This window comes from Dasypus novemcinctus, chromosome 1 (genome assembly GCF_030445035.2).
Source record: "Dasypus novemcinctus isolate mDasNov1 chromosome 1, mDasNov1.1.hap2, whole genome shotgun sequence".
NCBI lineage: Eukaryota > Metazoa > Chordata > Mammalia > Cingulata > Dasypodidae > Dasypus > Dasypus novemcinctus.
The window spans coordinates 192,830,131-192,849,607 of NC_080673.1; the positions used below are offsets into that span (position 1 = coordinate 192,830,131).

At 40.4% G+C, this 19,477-nt stretch overlaps 1 protein-coding gene across 12 annotated transcripts in view; it reads left to right on the forward strand.

Moving 5' to 3' along the window:
* LDB2 (LIM domain binding 2) overlaps positions 1-19,477 on the forward strand; it is a 386,211-nt gene that overhangs the window by 314,843 nt on the left and 51,891 nt on the right. For all 12 annotated transcript variants that reach the window (XM_071217180.1, XM_058300580.1, XM_004474229.3 and 9 more), the window contains exon 5: positions 908-991. In XM_071217180.1, coding sequence (XP_071073281.1) covers positions 908-991 — 84 coding nt within the window. The remainder of the gene's footprint in view (positions 1-907; positions 992-19,477) is intronic.

Here is a 19,477-nt window from a genome sequence, read left to right on the forward strand (position 1 = left end):
ACATGAAAACTTATATATACTACAACTGTTTTTGTCACTTTTTGTTTCTTTAGATCCTCAGAGCCAATTGATAGTACCCCCATGAGGAAAATTAAGTACAGGAAAGAATATTAGTATTACTGAGATAGTTTCATGAATGCAGGCATGGAGACAGATGGATATTTCCTTAAGTCTCCCTCTGTTGAGCACTCATTGGCTTATTTCACTTAAGAAAGACAGAAAGTGAGAGTATCAGCCAAGAAAAGAGAATCATTTTAAAATGGAATCCAGAAAGGGTTTTCCTTTTTTCTTGCCAATCAGAACATTGGAGTGGCCCATGGAGCTCTACATCCTGCTTTAACAGTGGCCGAGAATGAAATTGTTGAGGACATCCATTTCTAGCCCCAGGTTATTGAGGAGGAGAGTTAGAATTCTCAAAAGAAACTATTTTTCTTCATGGCAGTTGCAAAAGTTTCAAAAAACAGTTCTCGACTCCAGCTGTTATAAAACACCAGCAGCAACACAACAGGAAACAAAGACCGGCCCCAAAGAATGCCTCTGCCGAATCTTGGACCCTGCCTGCTCAGGGAAATGCCCTCCGATGCTGGATATCTCCTGGCATGGCTGCATGACCCCTGGCCTGGAGACAGAATCAGAGCTTCTCACAGGGGAAGGAAACCCATTACTCCCAAGGACAGAGACCACCTTTGAGTCAGATGGGTTTTCCCGGGCAATGGGTCTTGCTCAGTTGCTCCAAACATGTCCTTGAGAATTATATTCAGGTTTCTTCAAAATGTAAAATTATCTCTAGAAACTTCAGTGAGAAATTGACATCAAGGTTACATTTCTTAGCAGCTGTAGCAAAATCTAAAATTTTCTTGTGACAGTCTGGCAGTGATAAAATGTATGCCTTTTATTTTCTGTTTAGGCACAAGACCCTCAGGTCCTGGATCAGCTATCCAAAAACATCACCAGGATGGGGCTAACAAATTTCACCCTCAACTACCTCAGGGTAAGACCAATTGAATGATTATATTTCCTGGTGAATTTGAAAAATACTTCAGAGTTTATATGTGTCTTGCACCAAGGAGTTAAAATGGGGTAATATAGCACCTTATATATGTTCTGTGAATGTGTATGTCTGTGAATCTGTGTACAGTGAAGGATAGCATTTAATTAACATAACATCAAACCTAGACTTTGTCAGAGTTGAGCCTCTTCTCTACATTTGTATGACTAGTGGAATTAATTATTCCAAGGCTATAACTGGTCCCACTTCATTAAAAGCTTTGACACTACTTCGTTTCATAGGTTTCTCGTTTGTTGTTGAATTCACTCTCTACTTGTCTCCACCTGAGAAGCCATCACTCCTGAGGAGATTCTGTGCGCTCCCTAGAGAGAGGCCATGTTTATAGAATTCCCTGAAGGAATTCAACCCCAGAGCCATATGCAGGCTTCCTATGGACTCTCTATATAACATGTATCAAGTATTTCTTGTTTGGATTTAAAGTCAGTTTTTACTTGAAAAAGCTAAGTGTTTTAAGTAAAATTCTCTACCTTTACAATATCTATAGCTTCCATCTTTAGTTTAAAAGGGTATCACATATCATATCAGTTTTCGGTATGGAATTCGGGAGTCAAATTACAGGTGGAGGATATGGCTTCATTCATAAAGCAAGCATTTTCTTCCCGGGATCAACAACAAGGCAGTGGCCACGTTCCACATTCCTTTGCTTTGAAATGCTGAGTTCCTTCATTGAATAGTACCTCATTTCTCCAGGGAAATACCGCAGCAACATAAATTTCATCCCGTGGCTTCTTTATCCTTGAATGCAGTGCAGTCCAAGTTTGTGAATTTGCTTTTATATTCACAATCCTCTATGTGCAACTATTTTGCATATGTTGAAATAAGGAAATGCTTTGGCCAGGCATGCTCTTCTGTGAATTAGGAATGATTTGGGCACATTCTCCCAAGTCATTCAACCATTCAACAGTAAATCCTGAGCCTTCCAATGTGCCAGGGCTTGGCCTAAACATGGAGCATTCAAAGGCAAAAATCATGGGATCTGCCCTCCAGAAACTCACTCCTATGAGGAGCAGACCCATAAAGAGATAATTTCATGCAAACAATAAATACCATGTGTCTTAGTTTGCCAGGCAGCTCCGACAAATACCACACAATGGGTTGGCATAAACAACAGGAATTTATTGTCTCACTGTTTTGGGGGTAAAGTCCAACATCAGGGTATTGCTTTATCCCAGAAGGCTGTAGCATTCCAGCAATTCTCCATCTCATGGCAATCTCTCTTTCTTTGTGTCTGCTCCTCTGATATCCACTCCTTCTGGCTTCTTCTGACTACATTTCTCTCCTTGTAAGGATTTCAGCTGTATAGATTAAGGTCCACCCTGATTCACTTGGTCCTCATCTACATAGGCTCTTCAAAGATCCTATTCACGAATCAATACCATAACAAATAATAAATGTTACCATTTGCAAATGGGTTCACACCCACAGGAATGTGGATTAACACTTGTACATGCCCTTTGTGGCATGGTTAAACCCCTACCACTATGGTTGAGGTTTCCAGAAGGGATTATGGAGACACCTCATAGTAATTGGTCAGAGGAGATTATACAAAGGAAGTGACGCCTGAGTTAAGTGTTAAAGAATGAACAACAGTAAACCAGAGAAAGAGGGCAGAAAGGATATTTCCATCAGCAAAACCCCAGCATGGATTAGGGGATGGAATTCCAGGTAGTTTGATGATGCTGGGACATGACTTGAGAAGCCAGGAGAAGTGGGAAAGAGTGTTAGCTGGGAGCCAGGTCTTGGAGCTGGCTGACTGGGCTAAGGGGCCAGAGGAGGAACCTCTGAAGGGGTTAAACAGGAAGACAGCTGGGTAGAGGGAGGAGGATTCCATCTGCAGACTGGGATGCCCTAGAGTCAAATCCCAGATGGCAGGAGCCAGAGTCAGCTGCATTCCTTCCACCTCCACCCTTGTCCCACTGGGTATCCCTGGAAAAGGTAGCCCCCTGGGTCTCCTCAGAGGGAAACCAAAGTCTGCTGAGGACTATGGATAGATAGGTATGCCCAGCTCTGAACCCTGGGTCTCTGTGTTCACAACTGGCCCTCCTGTGGAGCTGCTGGCACAAAGAGGTGGGTAAAAGGGACTTGAGAAGTAGAATTGTCCATTTGCTCTACCTTGCTCAACATTTCTTGTCAGGGATCATGAAAGGTGTATTTTAAACCATTAAAGATGCTTCTGCTCAAACAGATAAGAGTCCCACTGTGTCCTGAGCTGACTCCATATCAGGATCTGGGACTTTGAATTCTATCCTAGACTCAGTTGTTAATCCTCTGGAAAGATTCTGATTTATGTCTTTTAGCAGCACTTGACATGGATTTATAGATACTAAATTTCCCTCCTTCTCTCCCTTCCTTTTATCCTCACCTATAAAATGATTGACTTGTTCTTCATGGACAATGGGGCTCACATGGTCCCCACATCCTTATTTCAGCCCAGGAAGCCTGAGGGATGGCACCTGCAAGTGAGAAGAATGGCACTGCCGCATGTCCTAGGAATGGCATCAAGAAAATGATGGATGGTTTCGGCAGTACAGAGCAGGGTTTCAAAGGCTTAGTAAAATCTCTCACTTCAGTGTAGTGTTTTCTGCATGCTGGTCCTAGGCCTTACAGCTCCTGACTTAACCAGTCCTCACAATAGCCCCATGTGCTCTATGAATATAAATATAAATAAATAAATAAGCCAAGGCCTGACGAGGTGAAGCATCACCCAACTTTAAACCATGAAGTGGCAGAGCTGGAACTTGAACCTGCCATAGTGGCCAAGCTGGGACTGGAACCCAAGTGATCTGGCTCTAGAATCCATGCCCTTCATATAAAACTTTGCTGACTTTTAATAAGAATTTAAGACATGATGATACTGATATGAACCAGGTCACATTCTTCCTGCCTTGCCATGTCCTGGGCAGTCAGCTTAAATCACTGGGCCCTTCTTTTCCTTTGCCAAAAATATTTCAGCTCTTCCTAAGGTTTAGGGTGTGTGAGGGTTATATGAGACAATCCATGTCACAGGCTTAGCACAGTGCCCAGGAACACAAAGTGACTACTAGGTGTATGACATCATAATATTGAGTACCTACTATGTGCCCATTGCTGCTCTGTGTGCTGGAGCAACATGGCACTCGGATCTCTTCTTTCACTCTGGGTCTGCCCAACATCACTTTATTTCCCCAACTAGGCACCATGGTTTAAACGCCGTTCAGCTTTCTTGCCTTAATTCCTTACTTTGATCACTCATTCACTTACCCACCTATTGCTTGGCTCAGGACACGTTCATGGAGCCTGCTCTATCTTCCTGGCAGCATGTGAGGTGCTGGGCATCCACCATGGATGAGATGTGCTCCCCCTCCTCAAGGCTCTCATGGACTGGTGGATGAGGCCAGTGGGGTGCAACTCCATGGGAGATGCTTGGAAACAGAGGGGTCACAAGACCATGAGAGCCCAAGGGAAGATTTTTGGGGCTCAGCAAGTAGGGTAAGGCAGAAGTCACACTTCCCAGCAGCATCTCCTCAGAATACCCATTGGCCATGTGGCAGATCATAGCTAAATAGAATCTCAAACTCAGTGCTGGAAACCAGTGCACCCAAGCTCCCATAGTCAAACCTGACCAGATTTGTGGTCTCTGAGAATGACCAAGGAAAATGATTTCTTCAATTTCAAGCTAGGATTTCAGATTTCCCTGGGGACCTTATCATATATTTGTAAGACAGTTGAACAGTCACAAACTGCTTTTGTATAATTGCCTTAAGTTGTCTTAAAACTTGAAGCTCCTCCACCCATCTGAGAACCCCAGCCTTTGCCTCAAGCCACTAAGAGTCAGTTAGCTGCAGTATTGCTCAAACAGAATTAACTAGAAGCTTCACTAACTCCTCAGTATCAGAAAAGGCATCACACAGGTATGTTACAAAATATTCAAGACCTTCTAAGTTCACAGAAGAATTTTCTTAAAAATCAATGCTTCCTGTGTAAAAGGAAAGATAGAGGTTTTAAATACTCCAGTATCTGAAACTTCATTTTTCTGTGTCTTACATGTTATAAACTTAGGCAGTACAGAAAGGAAGCAGTTGTGTCCGGTAGCTTCCCCAAAACAAGTTCATTCATCCCCATGAAATTCCGCCTGCTTCTCAGGGAGGATGCTGGGCTGACGGGAGAAAGGAGCAGGTGAAGCAGACCAACTAGCTCTGGCTGTTGCAAAGAACCCGGAGCTTGCCGGCTAGCAGATTAAAGGGAGTTCTGCTGACCTGATGCTTCTGAAGCAACAACCTGAACAGCTGTTGTCATTTGATTTGGTTTGTCATATGCCCTGCCAGTCCCTCTTGCTGCCTCCCAGCAGAACAAGGTTGGAGGTGAGCTGTGCTCAGAGGCACGAGGGATGATGGTGGCTGCTTCGCTCGTCCCAGCAGACATGCTGCTGGAGGTGGCTGAGCGAAGATCTCATGCTGAAGAGGTGCCGGCTCAGATCCCCCAGAGGTCCGGGCTGGCAGATTGATTCTCGCTGTGGTCATTATCTAGGCTGTGGAGAGAGGACTTTGTTACATTATGGGAGTTAGGCATACCAGGAAACTGGGTGGAGTGTTTCTTAAGAACTGTCTTCCTTCTAGTGGAAAGGGGGTTGTTGCAAGATATGGAATAATGGTTGCACTCTGGTGATGGAACAGGAGACCTAAGATGGGAGGGCGGGAGCCAGGAATTCAGAAGTATGTTCTTTTCCACATAGGAGGCATTTCACCAAGAGATCCAGTCCAGCCACCACTGAAAGGCAGAGTTGAGTTTGAAAGGCATTTGGTCATCCAAGTCAATGCTAGGGCTCTGGACCCTTGCCAGTTTCCTCCAGCTCTACTTTATTCATTGTTCATTTCACAAGCATTCATTAGATACCTTCTTTGTGCCAAATCTTCACTCTGAAGGAGACCACTGGCTCGTGTGTGAGCAAGAAAAACAAATCCGTACTGGGAGAGATATCTGCACTGGGTACAGTGGCAAACAAAACAACAGATAACATTGAACAGGCACTTACTACAAGCCATGCTGCTATGTACTTTACAGGGAGTATCTTCATAACAACCTCATGAGGTAGATGCTATTTTTTGGTCATATTTTGCAGGAAAAGAAACTGTGGCAATAAGAGGTAACTTCCTAAGGTCATGGAGCTGATAGGGTAGTAGAGTAGGGATTTGAAGCCCTGGTCAGTCTCCAGGGCACTGCCTCCTAGAGAGGGCACAAAGGAGAAAGAGAGTATTAGAAATTGCAAGTCTTTATAGAGGAGGTGACTCTTGAACTAACACAGAGAGATGAGTAGGTGATCACCAAGCAGACAATGGAGATGGTGGACTAGATAGAGGGTCTACGATGAGCCATGTCAGAGAAAGACTGAGAAACATGGTATGTCTGGGGAACTCTTTGCAATTTCCAAATGTACATTCCAAGTTTGTTTGGAGTACTGATACAAGATAAATGTTTTGCACCAAAACTGTACAGCCTGCCTGAGTGGTATAGTTCAAGAAATGGTTTTATTCAGGCACCACCATGTTCAGGCATGGTCAGGGGAAGCAGCACTGTGCTGTGACAGTATTGGTGGTCAGACAGACAAGAGTATGTATTTGAGGACAGCTACTTGCTAACTGTGTGACTTTGGTTTCCTTATCTGTGAAATGGGGGTGATAATACCCCTCTTACTGGGGTCTATGGAGATAAATGCATATTGCACTCCCACCACCTGCTTGTCAAGTGTGTACTTTTGAAAGGGTCTCTGGTTCTCTATCTTGGGCTGAGTTGAGTTGCCTGCTATAATTCTGATGTATAGCTCATGAGAAGAGTTCCTATAAGTCAACACGCTCAATTGTCTGATGCTTCTTCCTTAATTCTGGCCTTCCATTTCATCAAAGTGAAAGTCCCTTCTATCTCAGGACTTGAAACTGCTATCATCTCAAATTTCATATGTGAAATTCTTGCACATGAGTGTTTACTGTATGCAATAACTTAATTTTATTTAAATAATTTTAGAGAAGACTTTTAAAATTGAAAGGAAATGAGTGGTGTCTATTTCATTTTCTATAGTGTGAAGAGAATGGGGGTAGGCAATGCAGAAATCACCTCCTTAAACTTTAAAGGAAACCCCCACTAGCCTCCAGGCTGGCCATGAGTGAAATGTGTCATTTTCATTCTATCTCCTATTAACAATAGAGTGGACAATCCTTGCAAACTCAGCATTCTACAGAGACATTGTTGGCGTGGAAGAGTTGTCTGCCTCCATGAGGATTAGAAGTAGACTGTTTTAGTTTTGGTTTTGTTTATTCAATTTTAAGTCGATCAGTTCACCAAAAGGTATTTTGGTGGCATCTACTATGTGTAGTCACAAATAGATGAAATGGGATATTCACAAGAATGGATAAGTCACAGCCCCTTTGCCAATGAATTTAAGATAATATTATACTCTTTAACCTCAGTTGGGAAGCTTAGCTTATCCCAGACTTCTCCTTTCCTCATGCTCCTGAGGCTACCTCATCCTTGTTAGTCTCAGGAAATGACTATAATTTGACTTGTTTATGATTTTCAGTGTACCAGTGAGTTGTTCTGCTTCACCATGCCTTCTCATCATGGCACTCAGGGCGCTTCATGATCTAGGCTCTGCCTGCTTCCCAGCCTTGCTTGCAGCACTTCCCCATCTTGCACTCCATCCTGTAAACCACATGAACCACTTGCAGTTCCCCAAACTGGTCATGTTCCTTGGCCTCCATAATTTTGCCCAGTATGATTCATTGCCTGGAATGCCATTCCTCCCCTTCTTGTTCCTACCCAATTTTACCAGGTCTGATCCTTCTCTTCTGCCGGGACTCATTTGTCTGTCACTCCCTCTTGGAAGCTGTCTTGACTCTCAGCTGGGGTAGGTGCCCCTCCCAGTGTTCCTAGAGCTCTGTGGACATGGCCTTTTGCTTAACTCTTGGTAGGCTCCATTCATCTGTCTCCTAAATGAGACTCTGAGCAACCTGAAGACAGATCCATCATTTTGTACTTCTTAGGACCTCAGGAGGGGCACTCAGTGTCTCTTAAATAGAAGGAGGGGTGAATGGATCAACTGATAAAAGGAAGAACTAGAATGAGAAAAAGAAAAAGAAAAACCTCAAATAGAACTTGGGTAAATTAACTTATCTTGCAGCATCTAGGAAAAATAATATTTATGTTTCATTTTCAAAGCCACTACCTAAAAGTTCATCATGAAATGTAAGATGCAGAAGACTTGAATGCACTGAAGAGTTGAAATGAAACATGTGGGTCTCCAGATCTCTCTAGCATACAAAATTCCCACCTAAGCGCTGAGTTTCCAATGCCAAATTTTTATTCTAATGTAACTATTCTCCCTTGTTCTGAATCATTATTTAATTTTTACTCTAAAAATGCCATTACACCCTTTTCATTACTTTAGAAATGCATTGTTTTGAGTCATGAACAAAAAATAATTGGCAATTATTTTTTGTCTTTTTCCTGTAACCAGGGATATGTATACATTGTTTAAAGCATTATGTTTATTTTCAACACAGCTTTCAGGCATCTTATTATCCTATAACCCAGCCAAAAGCTATTTTCTTTGTGTTTTTTCTTACTTTTTATCTTACATATGCATAATTTCTGCATAAATGTAATCAGTATACACGCAATTTCTTAATGTTATTTGGTAAACACTTTGGATGTTTCTACATAGTCATCATGTTACCCATTTCTAATAGATGCAAATATTCCAGTGTGGTGATAAGCCAATATTTATTTAATCATTTCTTTAATGTTAAACATCAAAATCATGTTCAAGTTTCTACTGCTATTAATATCATTACTCTAAATACCTTTGCCATGTCCCACTCTTGGCAGTGTCCCTGTCAATAGAAAACTGGAGTTTGGAGACTAGATGAGGCAGTAAGATAAACATGCTCTGGGTTCAAAAGAATGGGGATCCAAATCTTAATTCTTTTCCTTACTACCTATAACACCTTGAGCAAGTTGCTTACATTTTCTTAACCCCACTTTCCTCATCAGAAAACTGAGAATAATAGCATGTCTCATAAGCTTGGGGTTGAGGATTAAATGAGCTATAGTTTATAAGAGCCTGACACACATAAGTAATATGATAAATACTAGTCCAACCCTATAATACATGAGAGCAGTGGATCAGGGCTCAATCTTCACTTCGCCCCTTAATTTTTATGGTATTGAACAAATGCTTTAATTTCTCAAAACTCCCATTTTCTCATGTATGAATAATTTTGTACATTGTGAATTATAGCAGCCATATCACAGGTGAGGGTGAAAATGATAACATATGTGAAAAACACTTTATAATCTCTAAATTGCTACAGCAGGAAGTCAAGCAATTGTCATCCCATTCAACATCTCCCATAGTTGGTCATGGCCTTGAATTCCGTGTTGAGACTCTGAAGCCATGTGGAAGGTGAGAGAAAAGAGGAGTGATTGATATACAATGTCTGCCAAGGGTGTAGCAAGAAGGAGTTTGGTACATGTGCCATTTTCCCCCGAAATGTAAAAGTTTATATATGTATAATTGTTATCATTGGGTTGTTGGGTTTTTCTCAGTACTATCTACAGGCTTTTTTTCTCATTGGATATATAAGCCTAACTCTTCAAATAAGTAGTATCAACTAGGCACAAAAGCATTTAGGTTTCACGTTAATGATTTTTTTGATGCTGTACCTTTAATTTCCCAACTGAATGAAGATTTTTATTGTTGTTACTGTTATACCTTATAGAATATTGGTCCCTGCATGTAGCCTCCACCGATAGCAGCAGGAGTATAGTCCAGTGCCTGGAAGAATTGAGCAATTAGCTTTGGAAAATGAGCCCCAAGAGCATGACATGAAGTGGGCCCCTAGGACCATGAGTTTGTTTCTGAAGTCAGCCTTTGGAAGTCCTGCCAAGGTTTTTGTTCTTTTATTTTTGCAAGGCTTTGACTCCTAGCCAGGAAATTTTCCTTGGTCTAATGACACAAGAAGGGATTACAATCAAACCCCTTTCCCCACAAAATGCCAAGCCAAGCCTGAAGATGGAATGGGAATCCCTATTCAGAAATTGAGATGAGCCAGTGGCTACAGTTATTGCAGGGCAGGTGGACTGGGATCTGGACAAAGCATTTGTGCATTCAAACAGGTAGTCAGTAAACCCTGATTAAGCAGTGAGATTCTTAGGAGGCAGGAACCATGCCAGCAATCCCCTGTGCCTCACACAGTGCTGGAGTAGTATAGCCTGGGAAAGGTTTACAGAAAAAGTGTGCTATTCAAAGTGCAGCCCTTGGGTCCTTATGGGTTTGCAAATTGTTTGTTAATAGCCCATGATGAGATAAGTCTTTTCTAGCAATTTGGCATTATACAACATCCAAGTGCATGCTCAGCAACCCATCTCTCTGATCCAAATATAGACCAGTTCAGGTGTTATGGAACTCAGGTGAGTCACATGCTGTGTGAAGTGCCTGCTCATCAAGTGCTGGAGGAACCCCTGTCACAGACAGTTTGGGGATCACTGGCATAGAGCATGGAGACATCAATCTAATTCAGAGGTGAGATTTGTTTTTTCTAAAGACCTTCTAGAATAATAAGTTTTGTCATGATACTATGTGTGAGTCATTGAGGAAATTCCGTATGTCCCCAATAAAGCTATGAGATAGGCATCATTATTCCCATTTTACAGAATAAAGTGCCGTCAATGTCCAAATCACTGTGGTAGATTGTGTCCCCGCAAACTGGCTCTTAATTGGAGTCCTTGTTCCTGTGGGTGTGAACTATTTGTAAATATGGCCCTTTGAAGATGTTATTTTTGGTAAAGGTGTGGCCCAACTGCAACAGGGAGGGCGTTAATCTGTATTGCTGGAGCCCCTTATGTATTACTGGAGGTCTTCATAAGCAGAACAAATGTGAACACAATCAGAGAAGGCCACAGAGGAAGAAGGCGTGAGTCAGTGGAAAGTGGAAGAACGGATAAGGAGAGAGAAACCACCCTGTGGTGCCAGCCAAGGAACCGCAGCACCAGAATGCGGCTCTAGGGAGAAAGCCTGGTCTTGCTTTTGCGCTTTTAGCCTCTGGCTTCTAACAAGGTAATAAATGCTTGTTGTTTAAGCCAACCCGTTGTGCAGTATTTGGCATAGCATCTTGGCGAACAAAGCCAGTCAGTCACAAAGCCTCTGGACACCTGTGTGTCCCTGGCTCAGGTCTCTCATTCCCAACGCCCAGTCCACCACGCTCCTGTTTGGATGAAGACTGGTCCCTGTGCATGGGAGGAATGATGCCTTAGGGCAGGGGTTCTTAACAAGGAGTCCGTGAGCTTTAACTGAAATTCAGGAAAAAACATTATTTTTGTGGGGATGCATTGGTGCGGGTGTGATATATTTATTAAATAATATGAAGTAGAGTGTAGACTTAGTAAGGGGTCCATGGTTTTCACCTGACTACCAAAGGAGTCCATGGAACAAAAAAGGTTAAGAACCCCAGCTTTAGAGGAACTGGTAGATTGGCCTTTTAAACAAAGTTGTCAGAGCTCATTCTGACTTTTCCACTCCTCCTTGGAGAAAAGCCCCATCTGAGAGGAGCAGAGTGAGCCCTTCTGAGCCAGGGGAATGCTTCACACACAGAATGATTAAAACTCGGGAACACCCGAAGGGCACTTTTAATTGCATTTGGAGATAGAAAGTAGCACATAAGTCTCCATGATAAGGGAATTAAAGCAGTTAACTCTTAAAGATGTGAAATAACCATTGCATACAGATATCCCAGTACCTAGAAAATAGTGATTTCTAAAGTCAGACCAAAGGAAATGGTTATCAGTATGTTAAAAAATAATGTCTATTTTTTAATGTAACATTAAAAAAATAAAGACCAAAAAAAAAAAATGTCTAACCAAACAAACATAAACAGTGTTTTAGCAGAGCAGCCCTAACTGAAAACAATTTCAGAGCCACAGATGCTTCTAAAATTCTTGACCTTAAAAGTACAAATAGGGCCTGGATTAAAGAAAGTAATTTCCCAGTCTCAAACACTAGAGAAAAAGAAAGAAATTGTTGTTTAACGAGACACTGAAAATCAAGGGAGATGGTAAGGAGAGAAATTGGCAGTCTAGGGGAAAAGGAAAGCTGAGGGATTTCAAAGTTAAGTCAAAATGGAGCTCAGAATTAAGTTCTCCTTAGAAATAGTCTTCCTAATTGTCTGGAGTGGGTAAAAAAGTATATGGGAATGGGGGGGTTGGGTGTGGGGAAGGGGGGAAGGGAAGAGCTTTCTGAATTTATTTTAATTGAAGCACATAGATAGGGAACTAGTCTGAAATTCAGAATCAAGAGTGGCTATGAAGTTTCACTGCTTAGTTAAGAGGCACAAAATCTTCCTCTGTGTCCTGTTTTCTATTTGCTCTTTAACTTTGCACTGGCACCATCTTGCTGCTCACAGAAGATTCAAATTCTTTAAAGGCAGCAACTGTTATTACATCTGTTCCTAGCAGAGTTTGAGAAACGTATTAGGTAGATAAGCAAATATGTGAAAGGACACAAAGCCATTGAGATTAAAATCCTGTCCTTCATCTAAATAATGAGCTTGAGAATACCTTTAACTATAGACCATAAATAAATTTTTATGTGCCATAATAAGAGAAAACATGTTTACCTCCGACCTCTCCAAAACCCAGGCCTCAGGGCCACTGCTCATCACCCAGATTCCAATCCCCACACCAATGTCTGCGTTCATATGTTAAAAATATAAATCCAATCGTGGCCCTCTTCTGAGGTAGACCTTAAACCCCTCTGCTTAAACACAGATACAGCACAATGCACTCTGACTGAAATCAAAGTCCTTAGCTTGGCCAGCAAGGCCTGTGGGATCTGGCGTTTCCCACTGCAGGCAGTCACAAGGCTCCAGCCCCTTTGCCTGATTTTACTTTTCCAACTCCCCAAGTTCCTCCCCATGGCAGGACCTTGGTACTTGCTGCCTCAGGCCACTTAACAAGCCATAGAACCTTGAGCAACTGCATACCTTTTCTGGACCCCATTTTCCTCATCAATAAAATGGGAAAAATAGTAGCCCCTTACCTCAAAGAGTTGTCAAGAGGGTAAAATGAAACAATACCAGGAAAGAGATCAGGATGAAGTTTGCACATGGTAAGTACTCAATAAATATTTGCTATTTTATTGTTTTTTGCTAACATCATCATCACTGTTGCCATCATGACAATCGACACTGTCATCATCATCACCCCTCTGCCTGGGCTGCCAGTTATTCAGGTCTCAGGGCAAATGTTACGTTCTCCATAAGGTCTTTCCTGAACAGCCCATCTTAAGTGGCTTCCCCACCCCAGGCATTCTCTGTCATACCCCAGCACCTTTCTTATTTTCCTTATAGCACGTCTCATCAGCAGAACTACCTTACATACTTATCAGTTTTCTTGTCCATTCTTTCTCTGCTTCTCATGCCTGTCCCTGGAATGTTTTCTCTAGTCCCTAGAACAGGGGCTAAGTAGAGGCCAGTAATTGTGTCTACTCAGCTTGAGATGTGCTCCTGGAAAAGTTGGAAGTTTTAAAGAGCAAATCATTTATAAAAGCTGAAAGCCAAGTGTTACCCTGGAATACTTGTATAAACCTATGTGAAGGCTGTTAACAATCCTTGACATAATAGACTGAATGCTTGTAGTGCATTCCTTCAAGGGTTTGAGGATCTTATTTTCAACTCATAAACAATCCTCTATGTTAGAATAGGTGAGGGGTGCCGATAACTTTCTTTTCCAGATGTTCCTCATCTATAAAACAAGGGAGATAAACATGACTTCTAAGAACTCTTCTAAAATATGGGGTTCAAGATAGAAAGAAATAATAAATACTACAAACAAAATATTAATAAATACCATGCCAGAAATGAGGAGACTGAAACCAAGAGGTTCAAAAGTTAGATGGAGGCCAATCCAAGTCTTCCTGCCTATTAGTATAAGATGGCTTTTTTATTTTGGTACTCCATTTGTAGGACTTATCCATACTCGTTCATCCCACAAACAATTAGTGGGCATCTTCTGTGTGCCTGGGATTACTGTGACCTCCAGCTCTCACATTCTGTATCCGCTGAATCTCATACCTGTTGCCTCTTATTTTCTTAAAAATTTCCCTTGGCCAATCATAACATGCTAAGATTGGAAGACTCATCAAGAAAGACAGGTAAATCCTTCCTCTTTTCTTCTAGCCTAATTCTAGTGTTTGTGAAATAAGATAAGGATCAAGTGGCCATTTTCAGGAAAAGTTCAATAGTGTGATAGATCATCATGGGAAACTTTAGACATAAGAGCAGAACTCAACTCCCAAAACTAGACAATGTAGATTTTATAGAAAATATCTGTAATCATAGGAATGTTTTTCTTTCTCCCTCTTCCAAATCCTTTCTTGATTTCTAACAATGCTTCCCTAAAGAAGAAAGTCAGGGCCATCTCCCATAATCTTGAACACATTCACCAAGTTCCCGAGCTTGGAAGAAGAATGGAAGCCTCTGTGATGTTGATGAATGGAGTTCATCAGCTCTTGCAAAATGGTAGCAACCTAGTTTTGTATAACTTCAGAGCTCCAGGATTTGGGGTATCTCACTCACAGAAGGGAGATGGGAAGGACCAGTGCTTACCTTGGAAGCAGTATAAAATGCAGTCTTACTCAACAGCAGGCCTGGCCTGCAAGAGGTCCCTGTCCTTTGTCAGCTCCCACCACATTAATTGTGCTGCATAGGTTATGCCCTGCCTTGCAGTTAAGAGCAGAAACACTTCATCTTCAGCAAAATGGTGGGAATGGCACCTACTTCCCAAGGTTAAAGAATAAATGAGGTCACTTATACTAAAATGCGTTGTAAGCTGTAAGTGTCTCTGGCAATTACAAGTACCCTGCCACTCTCCAAACCCTTGATGTCCAAACTCTTGCTACCCTAACTCAGGAATTATTTCATTTTGAATAAGATTTCAATTAAGTCCCTTTTTATCCAATTCAAGCTACTCACTATCCAAATTTCAGGAGCCAAATTAATATAGTTCAGTATCCCTCATTATTCCAGCTCCGTCTCTGAATTCACCCTCTCCAAATCTAGACATCAAATAGCTTTGGATGGTGAGGTGAACTTGAGAACTAACAACCATTATTGTCATCATCACCTTGGAACCTAAATTGCACAGAAGAAAATAAAATTGGGTTGAACTATATGAATTGCCATTTTTGCATGTCAAAAATAGTTAAATATTGGCAATTTCACATGGTTCAATCTAATATTTAGGGATCAGGGATCCTTTATCCAAAATAGACACTGATTCCACAATTTTCCATTTTCCACCATCATTGCCCAATTCCTAGTCAGCCTTATAATTGTAAATATAATGACTTTTTATTGCCTGATGACACTGTGTCAGAAACTGCAAGTCAACATGTCATTTTTAAAAGATAATTTCTTATATTTTGAATAGTTAATTCAAAAAGTATAAAAGCTTTTAAAATGTATGCTTTTCACACCTAACCTCCAATCATCCAGATTCTAGAGGTAGCCAACATTGCCATTTCTTGCATTTTTTTCTAGAGATGTTCTCCGCATATATTCATACATCGTTGCTTTAAAACACACACATATGTGCAGACACACAAATCATAACATTCTATGCATAGTTCTAAGTTTGAGCAGTGGCATTCTTTAAAAAAGCAGCAGAAGTGTATTCTAGAGAGGTATAGTACTCTATAGTTGTACCGTAATTTATTTCAATCTCTTGGAGAAATTTCTGGAAGTTAAATTGTCAGGTCAAAGGCTATGTACATTGCAATTTGAGAGATCTTGGTATATATTGTCAAGTTGCTCAAGGTTGTATCAAGTTTCAGTTCTACCACCACGTATAAAAATGTCTATTTTTCCATACTTTACAACAACTGGAGGTTACCAAACTTCTCCCCCTAATTCAAATTTTATAGGTGAAAAAATGGTATCTAATTTTCATTTTAACATTCATTTCTCTTATTACAAATGAGGTTTGTTGTCTTCTCATATACCTAAGAGCCATTTGTATTTCCTTTCTCATGAATTATTTGTTCAAATAATTTATCCATTTTCTTTTTGGGTTGTTTTTTTATATATTTATATAGATATGTAGGACTTTATATTTTAAAAAGTACATGCTTTGACGTGATAGAATTGAAATTACAAGTGGCGAAGTATTTTTTTTCTTCAACTTTAAGACTGTTTCATCTGTTGAAGATTTTTTTGGTTTGTTTTGTATATTACATGAAGCAGTATTTCCCCTTATGTCTTCTGTGTCTTGTTTCAAACAGTCCTGACCCTCTCTGACCTAATAATAATAAAACATATTGTTTTATGCTCTCTAATAGTACTTTTAAAATCTGGTAGGGTTTTTTTTTATGTTTGAAACTTTTCCCCCCTAGGCTTTGGGGGGTTATGAAGTAGGAATACCAAGTTAGTTATCCAGTTTTCCAAACACCATTTATTGATTAATACATATTTTTCTCCTTGGTTTGAAATATGACCTTAAGCATGGACATTGCCTTCAACTTTGAATTCATTTTTGGGCTACAATTCTTGCTCTGTTCATTTGTCTTCATGGTGTTAGTCCATTACCTTATATTTTCATTTATTGTTGCTTTAGAATAACTGTTAATATCTGGCAGAACTGCCTTCATCTCATTACGCTTTTTTAGGATTTTTAAATCTTTGTTTATTTTTTCATTTAAACTCTATAAATGGAGAATCTATTTTAAAAATAAATGTGTTGGTATCCATATTGGAATCATGTTAAAGTTACAAATTAACATTGGGGAAACTGCTGTCATTATGATGGCCAGTCCTTTCACCCAAAATCTGGGCTAGCCTCACCAAAGCTGAGCTCCTGTTTGTGTCCCTTGGTATTATTGTGAGGTTTCCTTTGTTATGTATATGCATGTATGTATGTGTGTGTTGAGTGCACACATATCTATATGTAAATTAATTTTTTCCATTTCATAGTGACTTTGCACCTAGATAATCTATCTTGTTTGTAATCAGAAATATGGTATTTAATTTCCTTTTATGGTGGGGTCAGTTTTTGTTTGTATTTATGAAAGTTATTGATTTCTATATATGAATATTTTCCCAGCCACCTTATAGAATCTTCTTAATATTTAAAATAGATTTTTAAAAAATTGATCCTCTTGGATGTTCCAGCTAAGTTATTATGTCATTTGCAAATTATGCTTTTACCAAATCTTTTACAATTTTTATATTTTATTTCTTTCTTTTGTCTAATTATATTGGTTAGTACCATCAGAAAAGCGTTAAATATTAGTGAGAATAATGAACACCCTTATCTTGTTTCTGACTTTAATGGGAATGCTTTCAGATTTTTTCATTAAGCAGGATGATGGCTTTTGATTTGAGAGACATATTTCTCATGCCAAGGTAATATCTATCTATTTCTATGTTATTAAGAGCTATTTAAAGTGAAAAGTGAATTTTATCAAATATATTTGTCATGTACCAACTCATTTAATCCTTGCCCCATCATAGAACTAGGCATTATTACTATTCCCACTCCAAAGTTAAGAAAACTCACATTCATAGACATTAACTAACTTGAATAAGGTCCCACAGCCAGTAAATAGCAGAGCCAAAAGCTGAACTCAGGCTAATTCCTTGCATGAAAACACTATTCAGTGTTTCATCTTGAGAGTTTTCTTGATATTGAATCATACTTTCATTCCTGCAACAAATCCCACTTTCTCAGTATGTATTCTCCTTTTAATGTGCACAGATTCTGTTTGTAATAGTTATTTGCAATTTCTGCATCAAAAGAAAACGTCCACTGCAATTCCCTTTTTTTGTGAGTTCATCAGTTTTGAGTGTTAATGGTATCCTAGCCTCATGAACACTTTGGAAACACTCCTCCATTTCCTTTTCCAGAACAGTTTTGATGGCATTGAAGTTATCTGCCTCTTAAGGGTTTTGTAGACTTCCTCCATGAAACCACCTATCCCTAATTTTCCTGTGAAACAACCTGGGTTTAGAGTGGCTTTCTGATCAATTTCTTTCCTTGATTTAGGCACTTGACCTATTATTTAGATGGTCCTCCCTTAATTATAGCTTAACATCTGTGAGAGTTAAACACACTGAGTGAATTAAACTTATGAACGTAAAAGTAAAAGTACAATCCCTGTAAGTGCTAGGAAGGAGAGGCTCACTTTGCATGAAAGAATATAAAAGGGCATCTGACCTATTTGAAGAGGTAGTAGGAAATGACCTTCACCTAGGTGAAGCAGATGGAAGAGAGATGGAGGGAAAACCACTCCAGAGGGTATAAAGACCCTTTGGGGACAGGGAACTTTAGATGTTTAATAATTTAAAAGAAGATTAATTTGTCTAGCGTCCAGACAGTAAGATGGGAAGCAGCAGTTCAACACGAGCCTGGGGACACAGGCAAGGTCCGTACAATGTTAAGAAATGTATCCTAGAGCAATGGGAAACTGTTGAAAGGAAAATCTCATCGAAGGCTACTATGAGAGAAGTGGGTGCATTTGAAAGATTTTAGGAGAGAAAAGGTAGCACACATTGGTAATAAAGTTAGATAAGGAGTATGAAGGAGATGGAGGGACCAGCGTTGTCCTCTAGTACTTTTAGCTTGTAGAACAAGCTGGATGCTGAGCCCCTTCCCTGAGTAAGCATAGGAAGATTTTGTTTGGGATTGGCTTTGTGTGATTGAGTGTGGGGAGAAATGCTGAATCAGTTTTTGTTGTTTGTAGATTTGTTAGGCATGATGGTGTTTTAGTTTGCTAACAGCTGCTAATGCAAAAATATCATAAATGGGTTGGCCTTTATAATGGGAATTCAGTGCAGTAAAATCTTACAGTTCCAAGGCTGTGAAAATGTCCATGACAAGGCATCATCAGGGATATTGTCTCATCAAAGTTCAGCTGCTCTGCTGACCCTGGATTCCTGCCACATGCCAAGGCAAAATGGCAGCTGGTCTGTGTCTTAACATAAGCCATTGCTGCCTATATACCTATGGTATATGGTGATCAGGCATATGGATCATCTCTTCCCTCTCTCTTCTGGACCTCATTGCATCAGCTTCAGGCTGCTCCACTGATTCCAGCCTCTGATGTCTCTCTCAGCCTCTCAGGGTTTCTCTGTTTTTCTGCAGCTGTAGGCAATCGTATAGTCTTCTCTCACATGGCAGGTAAAAGCCTACAGTTCTGTTTCTCTGTGTGTCTGAATGTTTCTCCTGCAAGAGGGTCAAGACCCACCCTGAGTCATGCCTCACTGAAGTACTCCAATCAAAGACCCGCAACCAAATTAAATCCAAAGGGTCCCACACCCACAATATAATCAATTCGTCCCTTATCTGAATCTCGGTAAAAGGTCCCATCATATACAATTGGTCTATAGG